Source organism: Sminthopsis crassicaudata, chromosome 1 (assembly GCF_048593235.1).
Source record: "Sminthopsis crassicaudata isolate SCR6 chromosome 1, ASM4859323v1, whole genome shotgun sequence".
Lineage (NCBI taxonomy): Eukaryota > Metazoa > Chordata > Mammalia > Dasyuromorphia > Dasyuridae > Sminthopsis > Sminthopsis crassicaudata.
Window position 1 is genome coordinate 149142912 of NC_133617.1, and position 19936 is coordinate 149162847.

General features: G+C 33.1%; 1 protein-coding gene across 1 annotated transcript in view; it reads right to left on the reverse strand.

Moving 5' to 3' along the window:
* TMEM67 (transmembrane protein 67) overlaps window positions 1-19557 on the reverse strand; it is a 94313-nt gene extending 74756 nt beyond the window's left edge. Inside the window, exons 1-7 of the mRNA XM_074269542.1 lie at window positions 19303-19557; window positions 12169-12254; window positions 9416-9509; window positions 6692-6791; window positions 5651-5720; window positions 5472-5546; window positions 319-381 (exon numbers count right to left, since the gene is read on the reverse strand). Of these exons, the coding sequence (XP_074125643.1) occupies window positions 319-381; window positions 5472-5546; window positions 5651-5720; window positions 6692-6791; window positions 9416-9509; window positions 12169-12254; window positions 19303-19507 (693 nt within the window). The 5' untranslated portion in view covers window positions 19508-19557. The remainder of the gene's footprint in view (window positions 1-318; window positions 382-5471; window positions 5547-5650; window positions 5721-6691; window positions 6792-9415; window positions 9510-12168; window positions 12255-19302) is intronic.
* Between the last annotated feature and the right edge of the window lie 379 nt (window positions 19558-19936).

The following is a 19936-nucleotide window of genomic DNA, read 5'->3' on the forward strand; positions in this document are numbered from 1 at the left end:
CAATATATTTTAAAGAATTAAAAGTAGTACTATATTCAACAATTTGATGATATTCATTTGCTTGAAAATCATTAATTTTAGCTGGAATTATGAACATTTGTATTCATATCATAAAACAAATTTAAAGTTCTCTTAAAAAACTCAAACCAAACTGACTAATCTTGTAGATAATATATGTGGATATTAAACAATATTTTTCTTAAATGTTTTCTCTATCAATAAATAAAAAAACTACTTCTTCAGTAGAAAAGCACTGTTTTTAAATCAGAAAAAGTGACACAATTCATAATATATAAATTTTTGAAAAATTGAACTCACCCAACAAGCAGCTGCTGCTGATTGCAAATGTTTTGAAAACCATTCTGAATTAAGTGATGCACCCTATAAACAACAAAAGAATTTTTATTGAAAAATTAAAATGGAAATTTCTTTTTTTTAATTAATTTTATAATTATAACATTTTTTGACAGTACATATGCATAGGTAATTTTTTACAACATTATCCTTTGTACTCCCTTCTGTTCTGAATTTTTCCTTTCCTTCCCTCCACCCCCTCCCCTAGATGGCAGGCATTCCCATACATATTAATTCCCATTACATATTTATATGTATTCCCATACATATAGTATATCCTAGGTACAATATATATATATGTGCAGAACTGAATTCTGTTGTTGTTGTTGTTGCAAAGGAAGAATTGGATTCAGAAGGTAAAAATAACCTGGGGGAAAAAAAACAAAAAATGCTAACAGTTTACACTCATTTGCCAGTGTTCCTTTTCTGGGTGTAGCTGATTCTGTCCATCACTGATCAATTGGAATTGGATTAGCTCTTCTCTATGTTGAAGATAACCACTTCCATCAGAATACATCCTCATACAGTATCATTGTTGAAGTGTATAATGATCTCCTAGTTTCGCTCATTTCACTCAGCATCAGTTGATGTAAGTCTTTCCAAGCCTCTCTGTATTCATCCTGTTGGTCATTTCTTACAGAACAATAATATTCCATAACATTCATATACCATAATTTACTCAACCATTCTCTAATTGATGGGCATCCATTCTAAAATGGAAATTTCAATTTAAAAAGAGTAGTTCTTCTTAATGTATGCTCTGAGTTAAAAACTATCATCTTCTCAATGCCAGAGAAAATTAATTGCAAAGATTATATTAGGTTTTTTTCCTTTAATAAGATTCTAGAATCGAATCCTAGGATTTCTGGATCAGTCCCATATTATCTAGCCCTACCATACAGTACTATCATATGATAAAATTTAGATTTGAAAAGACATTCAAAGACAATCAAACATGTGTAAGGCAGTCTCAAAGAACAAAACATTTATTGTTTTTAAAATATCAAGAAAGTGCTAAGGCAAAATTTTTAAAACTAATAATATTAAAATCTCATTATTACTGCTCTTTCTCCTTTTCTGGACTACCATCCTGTCCCTACCTACTAAGTACAAGTGTCTTCAAGGCTTTGTCCTAGGCTACTACTTTAAAAAAAAAAAAAAAAGACCAGAGGGAAAGAAGGGAGAAAGAAAATTTGTAACTCAAAATTTTATAAAAGTTAATGCTAAAAACTATTTTTATATGTAATTAGAAAAAAATACTATTATGTGTCTAGGGGGGTAAGCTAGTAATCTAATTTGTCTGAAACATAAGAAGTATATGAAGAGGAATGGTATGAATTCATTCTATAAAGGCAGGTTATAGTTAGATAAGGAAGTCCTTAAATATCAGACATAGGAGTATATATTCTGTCCTAAAAAGAAACAATGATTATTTCTGTGCCTTACATAGACTATTTTGTAAGCTCTGTGAAGAATATTTAGAAAGGGAAGATACCAAAGATAAGGAAATCAAACAGAAGCTTTATGATAACAGTACAGTTAAGAAGTAATAAGAGAAGTATCCTTGGGAAAGGATAAGCAAAGATACTGTAGAAGTGGGATTGGCAGTACTTGCCATTTAACTGAGTATGAGTAGGAAAGAAAAGGGAAGTCATACTTGTTGCTGATTCACATAGATACATACCCCTAAGGAGAGTCTAGAGGAAAATTGAGTTAAAGGAGAAATGAGTTCATTTTTAGACATGGCAAGTTTGAAGTACTTATAATTCTTCCATGTGGAGGAGATATACAGCAGTATTAGTTTTTGGACAACCAGAACCTGAGGGCTTAGAGAAAAGCTGCAGACTTAGTTAAAATTGGATAGAGGCAGAGTTTTAAAATTGTGAAACTTCATTCAAACTAAATAACACACCTACAGAATCTTCACATTCTTCCTATCCTAGACTTTACCAATGATTATCAATGTCTGTCTACAAATAGTTTAAAATAAAAGATTTTTCTGAATGCTTTGTGGAGAAAGGGAAAAGATGTATCAGTAATTCCATAGTGATCAATTCTCACTGATTAAAGTAAAAGTAGCATTCTTTCTAAATTGCAAAGTCAGCTCAGGATGGGTAGAAAACTATGAATGAAACTGTTATGACACAAAGGGAAACAATTCCAGAAGGAACAACAATTTGAGTAGTCTGAAGAAACACATGTATACACAGCGAACTCAGAAACTAACTCAGATTTTTAAATGATATGTACAGGAAATGGATGTAAGAGCAGACAATAGAGGATAAATATAAAATTATTATATGGGCCCATAAAAGTAGTATCAAAAATGTTAAACCATAAAATGAGCTGAGTAAAAAGAAGGTAGCTAATAACAGTTTTTTGTTGTTATTGTTTTAGAGTTGATTTTTTTCTAGCACTTGAGGATTGTTAATCTTTGACCAACTGGTAGTCACAGATAACAAAGGGCAAACAGAAAAGGTATTGAGATGCTTCCTCCTCATCCTTTTTAGCCCTAGGATTTTATTTTTGTTTTATTTTTTTAATAAGAAAAAATATTTTTCTTCCTTTTACACCTCTTTCATTATTGAATGAATGAATGATAATTATTTAAATTTCTCAATTAAAAAAAATTCTTGTAATAAATATGCATGGTCTTTAAAACAAATTCTTCCATTGAGCACATATTATATGTAAAACTATAAAAATTACCTGTGATTCCTTTATGAAGTAGGGGACATGTCTCTTGAGTAAAGCAGAACAATAAGGACAGAACCAAAAAGGACAGAACATGAAAGGCTAATGAAGAACTGATACATAAATAAAGAAATAATAAAACAAACAAACACCTTCTGAATCAGATGAACTTCCTTGCGTATTTAAAGAATCAAAAGAAATGATTGCTAAGCTTAATAATGGTATTAGCAAAAATCATGGTAAATAGAAAAAGCAGCAAATGTTGCCTCCATTTTCAAAAAAGGGAAGAGAAAAGTCTACAACTTTTAGAAAAGTAAACTTGACTTTGATTTATCACAAAATTCAATAATGGATTATTAAAGACATCATTAGTAGATACCATATATATATATATATAGATGATCACAAAGAACCAGAATGGCTTAATTAAGAACTTCATCATATCAGATTAAATACATTTCTTTTTTGTCGAGGTTACTGAAATGCCAGATTGCAGAAATGTTACACTGTTTACCTAGACAGTCTCACAATTTATTTCATACTATTTTTGTGCAAATGACAAAAAGAAATGGGCTAATCCCTAGAAAATGAGGAGATAACTACTAATTAAGGAATGGCTGAATAAGTTATGTTATATGATTGTATATTGTGCTATAAGAAATGAGCAGAATACTTTCAGAAAAACCTTGAAACACTTACATGAACTGGCCAAAGTGAAATGAGCAGAATCAAGAGACTATTATGCACAGTAATAGTAATACTATAAAATGATCAGCTAGGAATGACTTGGCTATTCTCAGCAATACAAAGATCCTTCCTGAAATTGATCAAAAATGCCATCCATCATCAGAAAAAAAATTTATATAATCTTAGTAGTGCAGACTGAAGCATACTGTATTTTTTTTAATACTTTATTTGCCTTACGGGTTTTTTGTCTATATTTTCTTTCACAACATAACCAATATGGAAAAATGTTTTGCAAGACTACTTATGTAACCTTTACCAAATTGATTGCCTTCTCAATGAGGGGAGATAGGACGGAGGGTGTGAGAAAATTTAAAATTCAAAATTGTTTAACAAAAGGTTAAAATTATTTTTACATGTAATTGGAAAAATAAAATATTAAAAACAAAAAATAAAAGGGAGAAGTCAGTCTGGAAAATAGTTAAAGAGTTTAGTGAATCATAAATTGTAATCTAAGTCAGGAGTATAATATGGTAATCAAAAAAGTTAGAGCTACCTTATACCATGTTAAAGGAGGCTTTGAATATAGAAATAAGAAAGTGATAATACCGTTATACTCTGCCCTTGTCAGATCACATTTGGACTGATCACTACTCAACTATTCAGATAAAAACATCTTGCTTTACAGAGGATACTGATAAGCTGAATAACATCAAGAGAAGCAGAGCCAGTATGCTAAAAGCTGACTACACAGATATTATCAATTGAAGGAACTGAAGGCATTTAACTTGAAGAAAAGTTGGGTCATGCCAACTGTCTTCAAGTACTTGAAGCTGTCATGTGGAAAAGGAACCAAGATTTATTCTGCTTGGCAGAATAATGGAACAATGAACAATGAGCAGAAGTTGCAAAGAGGCAAATTTAGTCCTGATCTAAGAAAACTTCCTAACAATAGAAGCTATACAAAGTTAAATGAACTGCTCTGACTGAAAAAGTGTTTCCCTCAAAGAGGTCTTCAAGGAGAGAAGCCCATGTCTTTCCAATGAAGAATGAGTTAACTAGATAACACCTGAAGTCTTTTCTAATTTTAAAATTCTTGGATCCTGAGATGTGGGCTGTAACACTGCACTCAAGTAGGATGAACACAGAAAGTGCCTAATGATGGAAACAGAAGAATAAATGTAAACATTAAAAGATGATGAACTCCCATTAACTATTATGACCAATCTTAGTTGCAGAGAATAGATAAGGTATACAGTGTTCCTCTTAATGGACAGATGGACATAGAATGTTCTATATGGTACTAAATAGTCTTTGTTGAATAGGCTTTTAAAGGTATTTTTCTTTGTAACAAAGGACTGGATATTATATATTAAATGATCTTGATACAAAAAATAAGAAAGCTTTAGAAACTTTAAAAAACAAATTTAAATTCACTAATTTCAAATTAAACACTAAGATAAAATTTAATTTTAAATTTAAGCACATAAAATATTATTAATGATTTGAATATATACAAATCTAAAGAAATAAAATAAAAATTAAAAAAAAACTGGAGATTTGAAAAAACAACCAAAAATTATAGGGATTCCAAACGATTTCACTCTAGTGTTTCTTAGTTTAGCTTTAAATTAACTTGAACAGAGATAATGCTAAATTTGACACTGATATAATTATCAATCAAATGGAAATTGAAGGAGTTTAATGACTTAAGAACAAAAAAATTAAAAAACACTTACAAGCTGTCCATAACGCCAAGTTGTGACTGCCTGTGGAGGAAAACTCTCTTTGTTGCTGAAACACAATCCACCTGTCTATATTAACAAATAATCAATAAAAAAAATTCCAGTTAGCATACAGGTATAAATTATTTGATAAAACTATGTATTTTCTTAATTATATTAATTGTTTTCCTTACTAAAATGGCACGCTCTGAACACATACAGGACTTGGTTATATTGATGAATGTTGGTTCACATCTGACACACCTATGCAATAAAATTCACACAAAAAATTTTTAAAGCATATTTATGAATAATGCAAGTGTTAATTAAAAATTACTTCCTAAATTGAAAATGAGAATAAACCAGCTCAACTCAAAAAGTTACTATATCTAAAACAAAGCAAATTTGAAATTTTAATCAGAAACAAACATTCTTTTGAAAATTACATAGTGCTATGTGAGATAGTGTGGAATGGATAACAAATATAAGTTAGATAAATCAAGCATTCAAATGATCTTTTAAAAATTATTGAGAATTTTTGAAATATTGATAAAAAATAAAGATTAAATCTTACAAGTGTTTAAAGTGTTTAGCTACTATTCCACTGTAGTTTTCCCTTTTCAATGTTACTTGCCATAAAGCTGGAGTTCTTAATCTTTTTTGTATTATAAATCCCTATGTCAGTCTGATGAAGGCTATGTATCCCTTCTCAGAATAATATTTTATTAAGATTATAAAAAGAATTTCTGACAAAAAGTGCATAGGAGTACCTAAAACTAAAAGGAAATTTCCTTCCAAATATATTTTCATTTAAGACAGGCTTTCCAGTGCCCAAAATAAGAAGATATTAGCACCAAGGGACTGAGAGAAAAATTAGAAAGGTAGAGAATCAGGAGGCAGTTCAAGAAATTTGGTCGATCATAGTAAAAACAGGTTGTTATTTTTAAAAATGGGTTGTTATGCAAGGAGAAGCCCTTATCTCAAGCTTCTTACAGAGGAGAAGTTGGACCTAGGAACATATACTTTTGCATCTTAAAAATTTTGTCCAAGTAAGGCTAAAACCAAACAATAAAAATGATTCTTTATATATATTCAAAGGACTATTCTGAATAGCAAATGAAGTACACAAAAAAGAGCATTAAAAATGTAAAATCAACAAAAATGCAGGCAATTAGTACCCTCTATTTAGTCAAATTTATTTGGGAAACTCAAAAGTCCCCATCAATATAGCTTACCTATTTCTAAATATATTTGATGCTGAGAAAGAGTTCTCACTTCCATCACAAAGTACACAATGTGCTTCAGAAAACAATTTTCCATTAGTATCTCGTTCCACTAAATAATTTAAAAACAAAATTAAGATGTAATATATAATCATGATTTATTTCCTTAAAAAAGTATTTTTTTTTTTTTGTTTAAAAAGCATAACACCTATTTCAACTACTCTTTAATGAATAGGATTTTATATATACAGACTGCATAGTTAACTAAAATATTTCTATTCTCACAAATTTATGTTAAAGCATTTCTTTAGGACCTCTTACATATTAAATTTCTATTCGAATTCTTTAGAAATATAAGGGGCAGGGGCAGCTAGGTGGTGCAGTGGATAGAGTACCAGCCCTGAAGTCAGAAGGACCTGAGTTCAAATCTGGCTTTAGACACTTAAGGCTTCTTAGTTTGTGAACCTGGACAAGTCACTTAACCCCAATTGCAAGAGAAGGAAGGGAGGGAGGGAGGAACAAAAATAAGTACAAAAGATGTTTTTCTACTTTTTAAAGTTTTCCCTAGGTCTTTATAACTCTTTATAATAAGTAATACTACTAATAATGGATGAATGAGCGGATTGCAAAATCTGAAATAAATTTCCTTCTCTTCTATTAGCTGATTGGTGTTTAAACATGTCTATATTGTATGATACACTGCTAAGAATGTTCAAGTATATTTAATTACAAATATTGCCTTATCAAAAGTGATTAACATTCAGTTGACCATTGAAAAATAATTGTTCCTAAATTTTTCCATAAGTTTATTTAATCAACTACCATTTTTAAGCTCCCTCTTGATCTTCTACAGTTGCACCCAAAGTCAATGATCAATTCCTACCCAGACAAATTTAAAATTCACTTACCATAATAATACCTCTGGCACCAGTAACTACTCTGACACTACCATCACCTTAGTGCATGCCCTTCTCACCTCACACCTCAATTACTGCAATAGATTGCAGGCAGGGTCTTCCTGTCTCACAATTCCTCAATCTTGGCCATCTTCCATTCAACTATCAAGGAGATCATAAAATCTAACTCAATACTCTAGTAGCTACTTAACTCCAGGATAAAATATAAAATGTTATGAGCATTTAAAGCAAAACTGCTCACTATCAATCCCAAGCTATCACCTTGCCAGTTTTCTTATCATCTTTTCTTGTCATCTCTCTGTTGATTACCTCCAATTTATCCTCTTTTTTTACTTGTACCTAGTTATTGCATGTTGTCTTCCCCATTAGACTGGGAGCTTCTTGAAACCAGAGTGTGTTTTTCACTTTTCTTTGTATCCCCAGCACTTAGCACAGTGCCTGACAAATATTTACTATGAAATGAAAAAAATCAGACTAGATAATCTCTAGAAATCCTCTCTCATCTCTATAATTCTATTAAAAATTATGTCTTTTCCTCCCTTGAAATGGAGTATCAAATTGATAATACATTCAAACACTAAAAGTGCTAAAATGCTTCTGCTTACATACTTATTTTTAATAATGATAAAAGTACATAATAGCATTTATATAGTGTTTTAAGATTTTCAAGGTAAAGATTTTCTTTACACATCTTTTTTTTTTATCTTCACAAGAAGCCTATTAGTTTGGTGTAGAAGTCCTTATTTTACAAGTAAGGAATACTGAGATTAAAGGAAATTAAATGACTTGTCCAGAGTCACCCAGCTAAGAGGAGACTGAGGTAGGGCTTCCTGACTCCAAATCCAGTGCTCTATCCACTACACCATGTAATGTCAGATTAAATTGTAGTAGTCTAGACATAAACTGGGCATGAGATGCCTGGTACTGTCCTATGCTATAGTGGGAGTTGATTCTCCTCTTCTCTACCCACTTCTACCTGTCTCTCTGAAAACAACAATATTAAGTAGTTGTAACCCTGAAAAAAAAATTTAGAACCAAAATAGTAGCCAAAGTGGTACTTCCTTAATGACAAGCCAAGGCTTTGCTGAACTTTAAAATTTGTAGCAGTCTATAAAAGTCAATTGCAATATGGCATGAATAAATAGAGTATCATTTTCAACCTCACATGTCATAGCCAAATCTTGGCAGACCACCAAAGAGCAGAAAAGGCTTCTGTTTGTTTGAGTGTTTTGTTTTTAAGTAGTAGAAAATAATGTGACATGTTGATTCCTTTCTTTGAAAGACACCTGTATATTCTGTCCTTACTCAGGCAGAATTTTAAGGAACCTCTGCTATATTTTAAATAAATAAATAAATAAATACAGCTAGAACAGACTAAGTAATGGTAGTAGCTAAAGTTTTAATACCACTAGGGTAGTTGACTGTTCTGGCCATTGTCTTGACTATCTTTAAATTAAACATGTCCTTTTCATTTGATTCATTTAGACTCATACATGTCTGTATGCCTGATTATTTACAACAAATTTCTAGCACATACATTCAAAGCTATTGTTTGTGAATATTCAAGAAGTGAAGCATCGATCATTGAGAGTCAGTATGGCTTCACCAATGGTTGTGCCATATGAACCTAATGTAAGAGGCAGCTTTGAGGAAAACTAGGAATTCTATGGAGAAGACTAAGCAATGATTGTATTCTACACAAGGGTGACCATCTATGCACAAAGAAAGGAAAGAGAATATTGAATTTGATCAGCTTAACTATAAATGAGAATTAAATGCATAATCATTAGTACTGCTTTATATAGAATCTATTCCTTACCTAAAATATGATCAGCAGGACACTGGCATCTACCTTCTACAGTGAGACCAATGGGACAAGAAATACAATTCCAGCCATCTTCTGTAATTCCTTTCTAAGTAACAGAACACATTTTTTTTAGAGTTTTTTTCCAGAAAACATTTTTTAAAAGTTTTTCCTGCCAGTCTAACTTACAATATCTTCACCAATGTTTATTGTATTATATATAATTTCATCTATACCTATTTATGTATTGTATATAAATTTGAGGCATAAAACTAGAAAATGAATATGCAGTTATTATGAATGTTATTAAGTACTAGATTAATGAGTCTATAAATTTATGATGATTTTTTTTAATTTAGGTAACATCATTAGGTAAAATTATAATTTGACATGATTATGTCAAACAGATTCTATTAAAAAAGGTAAATTTGAATTTCTATTCCATGCTTATGGAACAAATAAAATCAAAATGCAACAGTGCAATCACTCGTTGGCTTTATTATTCTTTAAATAAATAATATATATTTTAAAACAGTGATTCTAACTCAAATGTATTTTCTAGATTTCTAAAGAAAGCATTTCTTATAATGCTTTAACACACAGCCAATACTCCTAAAGATTTGGACTAAAACTATGGGGAAGAAAGGGCCAGACTTATGATTAAGTAGTACATTACCTTAAGAGTATTCCTGAGGAAATGATGAGCAGGCTAATTTCAGAAAAGCTTGGAAACACATGAACTAACGCTAAGTGAAGTGAGCAGAACAGAACCAAAAGAACACTGTTCACAGTAACAACAAAATTAAGTGATGATCAAGTATGAGGGACTTGGCTCTTTCCAACAATGGGGTGATTCAAGGCAATTCCAATACACTTGGGATGAGAAATACCCTCCACATACAGGGTGAGAACTATGGAGATTGAATATGGATATGTGGATTGAAGCATAGTATTTTCATCTTTTTGTTGTTTACTTGTTTTTTTTTTCTTTCTCATGACTTTTTGTTTTTTCATCTGATTTTTTCTTGTACAACATGGCAAATTATGGAAATATGTTTAAAAGAATTGCACATATTTAACTTATATCAGATTGCTTGCTGTCTTGGGGAAGAGAAAAATTTGAAACACAAAGTTTTACAAAAATTGATGTTGAAAATTATCTATACATATATTTGGAAAAATAAAATGCCATTAAAATTTTTTCCTAAAGAACTGAGAAATTGAGTGATTTGTCCAGGATTACAGCCACATTTAAATTTATATCTTCCTGAATCCAAGTCCAGCGTTCTATCCACTGCACCACTTAGTTATCCTAAATAACTACAGAGAAAGTGTCAAAGACGGCCTGAACCAAAGTACTGATGCTGGTCTTCTATCCTCTATGTAATGCTACCTTTCTTATTCTAAAATTAACATCTAAAATAAATCAAGCACTTGTAATATAATATGTTATCTAGTGATATTATATAAACAATACTTAATAATTGCTTCCTGATTGGCTAATAACACAAACGGGGGCAAGGCAATTCAAAAATTTTCATAAATGCTGGCACATTTCTAGGTCACACAGGACACTGAGGAAAACCCCGTCACTTATCCTTTAAAAAAGCATGCAGTTAGTTGTTCAATGGGAAAAAGATGAGTAAAACCTGGAAAGTTCTCCATGAATTCAAGCAAAGTAAAATGTACTATGTACAAAGTAATAGCAATGTTGCAGGATGATTAGCTGTGAAGGACTTTGCTATTCTCAGCAATATAATGATCCAAGACTACTCTGAAGAACTTATGATGAAAAATGCTATCCATACTCAAAGAATATCTGATTGTGTCTGAATACAGATTGAAGTATTTTTTTAAATTTTATTTTTCTTGAGGATTTTTTGATGGGAGTGGAGATCTATGTTTTCTTTCACAACATAACTTTTATGGAAATATTTCGTATAACTTCACTTGTGCTTTCTTAATGGGGAGTGGGAATGGGAAAGAAGGGAGAGAATTTAGAACTCAACATTTTAAAAACAAATGTAAAAAAACTGTATTCAATCAGGGAAAATAAAAATATTAAAAGCAAAAAAAAAAAAAAAAGACATGATTTTTTTTTTTGAAAAGGCTGGAACTCATCTACAAATTCCCTATAAAGCTGTTTGACTATCATTAACTTTTCAGTGATTACTGAGAAAAAGAATTCCTGTATGACACCATTGCCCATCAAGTAGCTACTAACTGTTTTATAATATTCAGCATAGTTTTCAATTTTCAATAGAAATCGCCAATTTTTAAATAATTATAATAAAACAAAACACATTTAACACATATCAATTTAAACTATATCAACAAAACCTAACAGTACCTTGACTATTTAAAAAGGTACTTCAGATTTTTTCAATTACTCAAGTTTTCTTTCAATGACTCAATTTTATTGCTTTGATTATATATTATGATACAATACTGAAGAAGTAAAAGATATATATGTACATAGGAGATTAAATGGTTAAAACCATTCTGGCTAAAGAACATACTATTTGCATTCAGAACAAGAAAAAATGAAATCCAGTTATTTTGCTTAAATTCCAGTAGAAACAAGAATTTAATGCCTAATACAGATTTCTATTTCAGTCATGCTTTGCACAAAATTTTTAATCTTTTATTGTTCTATCAAAACTAATTCTGATAAAGTATCAATTCTAGGAGAAAATAAATTTCACAAATTAAAAATATTTAAAAGTAACATTTTCTTACAGTAAAGTTATGAAAAAATTGTTCCATACCATATTCTCTGGGCACTTTTCACAAATAATAGGTCCACCATTATTAGAAACCATCCTAAATCCAGGAAGACATATGCATGAAACCCCTAAAACAAAACAAAAATAAGTATAAATTTTTTACAATACTTGAAACAAAAATAAAAGTCCATAACAGAAATGTTAATATTAATAAAATAATTGCAATCAATCAATAAAATATCATAACAAACTTTTATTTACATTTTATGGGGATCCCAGAAAGGGGCTCAGAGAGATTAGGTGACTCGCCCTATGAACCTATGCTGTATCACTTTAAATGAGCCCTTTTTAAAACTATTTTATTTATATTACCTCCAGGTTGTGATACTAGGATAAGGTATCTGGAAGAAAACTGTCTTTGAGTTGATTCTATGATATTTCATCAAGATGAAGGCATACATATCAATGATATAAGACAAGGCAGAAGAGTTAAACATACTAGATAAAAGAGTAAGGATGTAGGGGACATCTAAATGGCACAGTAGATAAAGTACCAGGCCTTGAGTCAGGCAGATCTGAATTCAAATTTGGCACCAGACACTTAACACTTCCTAGCTGTGTGACCCTGAGCAAGTCATTTAACCCCAATGTTCTTGTCCCCATCCCCCCAAAAGATATATATATATATATATATATATATATATATATATATATATATGATGGAAGGAAGGTGACAAACAATTAGGGAGAAGTAATTGTGTGAAAAAAAAAAAAAAGACTACTTTTATTGCATTAAAATCACAGAGGCAACAGTGTCACATGACAGGCCAAAAAAAAAAAAATCAACATCTTTAGCTTCCTTGAGAGGTACAGTATCCCAAATATCTTACTATGCTCTGTCCTGTGGCAATTAGGACATAATAACTGGCTCTGGAGACACTAATTTCACCTGAGGGATAAGGAGAAGGTAGACAACTTTTTAAAGAATATTGGCAGTGAAAGGGAGAAGATTTGGAATGCTTTTAAAAAGGGAGAAGAAATTTTTAGATTGGCAAGGACATGTTTGCAAGAGGGAAAAGAGCAAAATTCCCTAGGCAAGAAGACAATGAAGATACATGAAGCACTTTCTCTCATCAAAGTGACAAAAATAATAAAAACAAAAATGGACATTGTTGAAGGTCTTATGGGAGCCTAGGCCCAAAAATGTGCTATTGGTGAAACTATGAACTACAATTTGGAACTCTGCCCACAAAATCAGTAAACTGTGCCTATCCTTTGATCTAGTGAAAAAACTCTTAGAGATAGTTTCCAAAGAAGTATAAGAGAGAACAGACTTAGATTGTGCAAAGGAGAGGAAGTTTTGAAACTGTTAGAGACTGCTCCTCTAGATAACAATACAGGTTGAATATGTACAGTTCATCTAAACAGATATCCATATTTGTCATGCTGAGCAAGAAAAATCAGCTCAAAAGGGGGGAAAAACACAAGAAAGGGAAAAAAAAACCAAGCAAACAACAACAAAAAGAAAAGGTGAAAATTCTATGCTTTGATTTATCTCCATAGTCTATTGGAATAGCCTTGAATCACCTCATTGTTGAAAAGAGCCAAGTCCCTCACAGTTGATCAGCACTGAATCTTGTTACTACATACAATTATTTTCTTGGTTCTGCTCACTTCACTTAGCATTAGTTCATATAAATCTTCCAGGTTTTTCTGAAATCAGCAGAGGATGTATCTTTCCATTTCATGGCTGCAGTCACTGTCTGCAGTGATTTTTGAGCCCAAGAGTTATAAAATATGATATTGTTTCTATTTTTGCTTCCTCTATTTACCAGGAAATGATGGGACTTTTTGCCAAGAACTTAAGTGTTTTGGTGTTAAGCTTCAAGTTAGCTTTAATACTTATCTCTTTCAAATTAATCAAGAGGCTTCTTAATTCTTCCTCACTTTTTGCCATTAGAGAAGTATCACCTACATATCTAAGATTGTTTATATTTTCCCCAGTAACCCTAACTCCAACTTTTGATTCATCTAGCTGACACTAGATGATGTGCTGTCCATATTTCTTTTCCAATCTTAAACCAATTAGTTGTTCTATGTGTTCCAGGCTTTTTAGCCTGAATGCAGGTTCCTTAGGAGACAAGTAAGATGATTTGGTACTCTCATCTCTTTCAGGATTTGTCTCATTTTGTTATGATCCACACACTCAAAGGCTTTAGTGTAGTCAAACAAAGCAGAAGCATATTTTTTTGGAACTTGTTTGCTTTCTCCATATTCCTTTGAAAACTAGCCTGCTCTTCTGACAACTCTCAGCTCACAAACTACTAAAGCCTAGTTTATATAATCTTAAGTATAAACTTGCTGGCCTGTGAAATTAGCACAATTGTTCAGTAATTTGAACATTCATTGGCATTACCCTTCTTTAGGATTGGGACTTAAACCATCTGTTTCAAACCAGAGGGCACCACTAAGTTTTTTAAATGTGTTGGTATATTGAATGCAACACTTTAACGACATCACCTTTTTAGGGTTTTAAATAGCTCAGCTGGAATTCCATTCATCTCCACTAGTCTTATAATCAACAGTGCCTACTTGATTTAATTCTCCAGAATATACAGTTCTAGACCAATAACTATACCATCAAGATTATTTATAATGTTAAGATCTTTTTTGTATAGTTCTTTTATGTATTCTTGCCATTTTTTCTTAATCCCTTCTGGTTCCTTTAAATACCTACCATTTTTGCTTTTTATCATGAGCATTTCTACGTGAATATTTCCCTTGATATTTCTAATTTTCTCAAAAAGATCTCTTTCCTACTCTAGTGTTTTCTTTTACTTTTTTGCATAGTCCTTTTTTTGTTTTTGTTTTTTGTTTTTATTATAACTTTTTATTGACAATACATGTGCATGGGTAATTTTTTTTACATTATCCCTTGCACTTACTTCTGTTCTGAGTTTTCCCTTCCTTTCCTCCACTCCCTCCCCTAGATGGCAAAGAGTCTTATACATGTTAAATATGTTGTAATATATCCTATATACAACATATATGTGTAGAACCAAACAGTTCTCTTGTTGCACAGGAAGAATTGGATTCAGAAGGTAAAAATAACCTGAGAAGAAAAACAAAAATGTAAAGCATTCATACTCATTTACCAGTGTTCCTTCCCTGGCTGTAGCTGATTCTATCCATCGTTAATCAATTGGAACTGAAAGAGATCTTCTCTGTTGAAGATATCCACTTCCATCAGAATACATCCTCATACAGTATTGTTGTTGAAGTGTATAATGATTCCTGGTTCTGTTCATTTCATTCAGCATCAGTTCATGTAAGTCTCTCCAAACCTCTCTGTATTCATCCTTCTGATCATTTCTTACCAAGCAATAATATTCCATAACATTATATTCCACAATTTACCCAACCATTCTCCAACTGATGGGCATCCATTCATTTTCCAGTTTCTAGCCACCACAAAAAGGGCTGCCACAAACATTTTGGCACATACAGGTCCCTTTCCCCTCTTTAGTATTTCCTTGGGATATAAGCCCAGTAGTAGCACTGATGGATCAAAGGGTATGCACAGTTTGATAACTTTTTGGGCATAATTCCAAATTGTTCTCCACAATGGTTGGGTTCATTCAAAACTCCACCAACAATGCATCAGTGTCCCAGTTTTCCCACATCCCCTCCAACATTCATTATTATTTGTTCCTGTCATCTTAGTCAATCTGACAAGTGTGTAGTGGTATCTTAGAGTTTTTTTAATTTGCATTTCTCTGATCAATAGTGATTTGGAACATTTTCATATGAGTGGAAATAGTTTCAATTTCATCATCTGAAAATTGTCTGTTCATATCCTTTGACCATTTATCAATTGGAGAATGGCTTGATTTCTTATAAATTAGAGTCAATTCTCTGTATATTTTGGAAATGAGGCCTTTATCAGAACCTTTAACTGTAAAAATGTTTTCCAAGTATGTTACTTCCCTTCTAATCTTGTTTGCATTGGTTTTGTTTGTATAAAGGCTTTTTAATTTGATATAATCAAAATTTTCTATTTTGTGATCAATAATGATCTCTAGTTCTTCTTTGGTCACAAATTCCTTCCTCCTCCCCAAGTCTGAGAGGTAAACTATCTTATATTCCTCTAATTTGTTTATGATCTTGTTCATTATGCCTAATTCATGGACCCATTTTGATCTTATCTTGGTGTACGGTGCTAAGTGTGGGTCCATGCCTAATTTCTGCCAGACTAATTTCCAGTTTTCCCAGCAGTTTTTTGTCAAATAATGAATTCTTATCCCAAAAGTTGGGATCTTTGGGTTTGTCAAACACTAGATCGCTATAGTTATTAACTAATTTGTCCTGTGTACCTAACCTATTCCACTGATCAACTAATCTATTTCTTAGCCAATACCAAATGGTTTTGGTGACTGCTGCTTTATAATATAGTTCTAGATGAGGTACAGCTAGGCCACCTTCATTTGATTTTTTTTTCCATTAATTCCCTTGAAATTCTTGACCTTTTGTTCTTCCATATGAATTTTGTTGTTAATTTTTCTAGGTCATCAAAATAATTTCTAGGGAGTCTGATTGGTATAACACTAAATAACTAGATTAGTTTAGGGAGTATTGTCATCTTGATTATATTTGCTCAGCCTATCCAAGAGCACTTAATATTTTTCCAATTATTTAAATGTGACTTTATTTGTGTGGAAAGTGTTTTGTAACTTTGCTCATATAATTCCTGACTTTCCTTTGGTAGATATATTCCTAAATATTTTATGCTATTAACAGTTATTTTGAATGGAACTTCTCTTTGTATCTCTTGATGTTGGATTTTGTTGGTGAGATATAAAAATTTCATAGTCCTTTTAAGAAAACTTTATCTCTATCTTTGCTTTTGTATAGAATTCTGCATTCAATTGGGTATGTCACTTTCTCTTTTCCTTTTCTTCTTTCCTCAACCATTTGTAAAACCTCATCAAATAGTCATTTTGCTTTCTTACTCTTCTTTTTCTTTGAAATACTTTTGTTGATGCTTCCTATATATTATCTCCAACTTCTGTCTATACTTCTTCAGGCACTCTAGACCAGGCAGATCTAATTCCTTGAATCTATTCATTATCTCTACTACTTCATAGCCACATGGGAGATTATTTAGGTCACACCTACATTAAGTCTAATGGTTTTCCTAATTTCTTCAATTTAAGTCTGAATTTTAGAACTGGGAATAACTGAATTTTGGAATTAGCAACACCTAAGTTCAAATATAACCTCAAACATACTTACTAGCTGTGTGATCTTGGGCAAGTCATTTAACTTGCTTGTCTCTGTTTCCTTATGTTTAAAATGGGAATGAGAATAGCACCTATCTCCCAGGGTTACTATGAGAATCAAATGAGATAATATTGTAAAGCAATTAACACAGTACCTGAAACATAATGCTATATAAATGTTAATTATTTTATAATATAATACAATTAATATACTGGCATATTAATTATATTATTTTTAATAGTATTATTATTATCTGATTTCCACTTCTATGCTTCTTAGCTATCATTTTAAATCACTTTGGGCAAATTAAACTGAATATCTAAGTCTCCTCTAAAAAAATGAGTATCCTATCAGCCAAATTATTGGACGTTAAAGCTATATATAGTAGTATGTATAGACATACATATATATACATGTGTATAGACACATATGCATATGCTAATCTCAGGGTTGTCCTATCGTAATCTATTGTGTTAAGAAAACAGTATGGTTTAATTAAAAAGTCAGATAAAACTGAGACAGAGAAAATACAATGGATCCAGTTCAAGGGTCTTCTATCACATGTGACCTTGGACACATTGCTTAGTCCCTTAAGAGTCTGTTTCCTAATCTCGAAGGGTCCTGTTAACTCTAAATCTATCATCTTTTGGTGGTCCAGTACTTCCAAGAGAATATAAAAATAATCTTTTATCCGTTAAGTTACTAAGCATTTATTTTGTGCCAAGCACTACCCTTAGTACTAAAAACTGAAAGCAATTATGTACACACAAAATCTATACAACGTAAATGGGAAATAGTCTCAGGTAAAGGATAGAGGAGAAGGAAATTCCAACTTGTTTCTTGTAGAAGGTGGGATTAGTGCTGACTCTTAGAGAAAATTAAGGAAAACAAAGGGTTTAGATAATAAATTAGAGACTTCCAGGCATAAAATATATGCACAGTTGGTGCAAAAAACCCCAAAGCCAACCAACCAAACAACAACAACAAAAAGCAAAACAAAACAAAAACAAAAACAAACCCAAGGACTCAGGAGTGTTCTAGCCATAGAGGTGCTCTTTGCAGGCTGATACAGAGATACAAAATGTCTGTTAAAACAGTTAAAACAAATTGTTACCAGGCTGACTCTAGTGTTCTTGATATTGATGTCACTATTTCTGTATAGGAACATGTGTAGCCACAGTTCCGGAGACTGCTGATTTTGACCTTGCCATGTGGAGATCAGGGAGCTGGACAGAGGGCCAAGAAAATATGAGTTCAAATTAGCCTCAGATACAGCTATTGTGATCGTGGGCAAATCACTTTATACTATTTGCCCCCGTTTTCTCATCTGTAAAATGAGCTGCAGAAGGAAGTGGTGAAGCTCCAGTATCTTTGCCAAGAAAACCCCAGTGGGGTCACTGAGTGGGATACTACTAAACAACAATGTGGAGATCAAATCCCAACCTGCCCGAGAGCCAGAAAAACTATTTCTCCAATTGCCATTTTCACTTTTTAAGAGAACCTTAAATTGTTTGAATTTTTTATCTTTAATATCCCACGCACAAGTGGCTTTCTCGTCCCTGCAGATTGAGGGTGTGGGTTTCACTGTGCTTAGGGGAGGCAGGTGAATTGATGCCCCGGATGGAGCAGAAAGCAAGTAGACTGCTCGCTCTCCTCTTTCTCTGTCTCTGTCTCAGTCTCTCTCCTCTCCTCCCTTTATCCCTCCACTCCCCCCCAATCCCCTATCCCTTTAATCCAGTGCAAATTAACCCACACGAATTCCAGACAAAGTCAGAAGAAGCAATTCTCATTCCCTCTCCTAAGTTTACGTTTCTGAACCTCCACACTTGCTCCAGCAGCAGGAGGGGTTGGAGGGTAGGCCTGGGCTCCGGCTCTCCGGAGACTCCCCGCTCTCACCTCGGGAGTCCCGAGTCTGGTTCGCTCCGCACGGAGTACAGGACAGGGAAGAAACATCGAAGTACTGGTTGTGGTCGCACGTCTCCGGCCGCCGGAAGGGTAGCGAGAAACTCTGGGTCCCCGAGAACCCCGGGAGCAGCAAGGCCACGAGCACAGTCAAGGCCGCCGGGGTATCTGGCCTCCTCAGAGCCCAGTCAACAGCCATCACCGCCTGCGGCCCACGCTCAGCCGTCGCTATGGTACTGATAACCAGGGCCGCTGTTTTTTGGGCCCATCATGCTCTGCGGCCAAGTCGCCCAGCTGATTGGACGGCTCCGCGACGCGCCCTCTAGCCCTCCGCCCACCCAGCGGTTTTTTAAAGTAGAGAGTGAGGCGGGAAAGAATGAAGTGATTGGCTTTGGATGCGGTTGCTAGGTTACCAAAAGTGGTCAGGGAGCTCACGTATCTAGCCCTCCGGAAGGGAGCCTTCCCTTGAAGTTTGGGGCTGTGTGCTCAAGTTGGGTCAGTCATTTTTCAGTCCTCTGCCTTCGAAAGCTCTCCTTCTGTTGTTTATCTCCAATTCATAGAGTGTGCTCGTACGTATTTAGGTGTTGTCTCCCTCTTTAGACTGTGAGCTCCGGGAGAGCAGGGAACT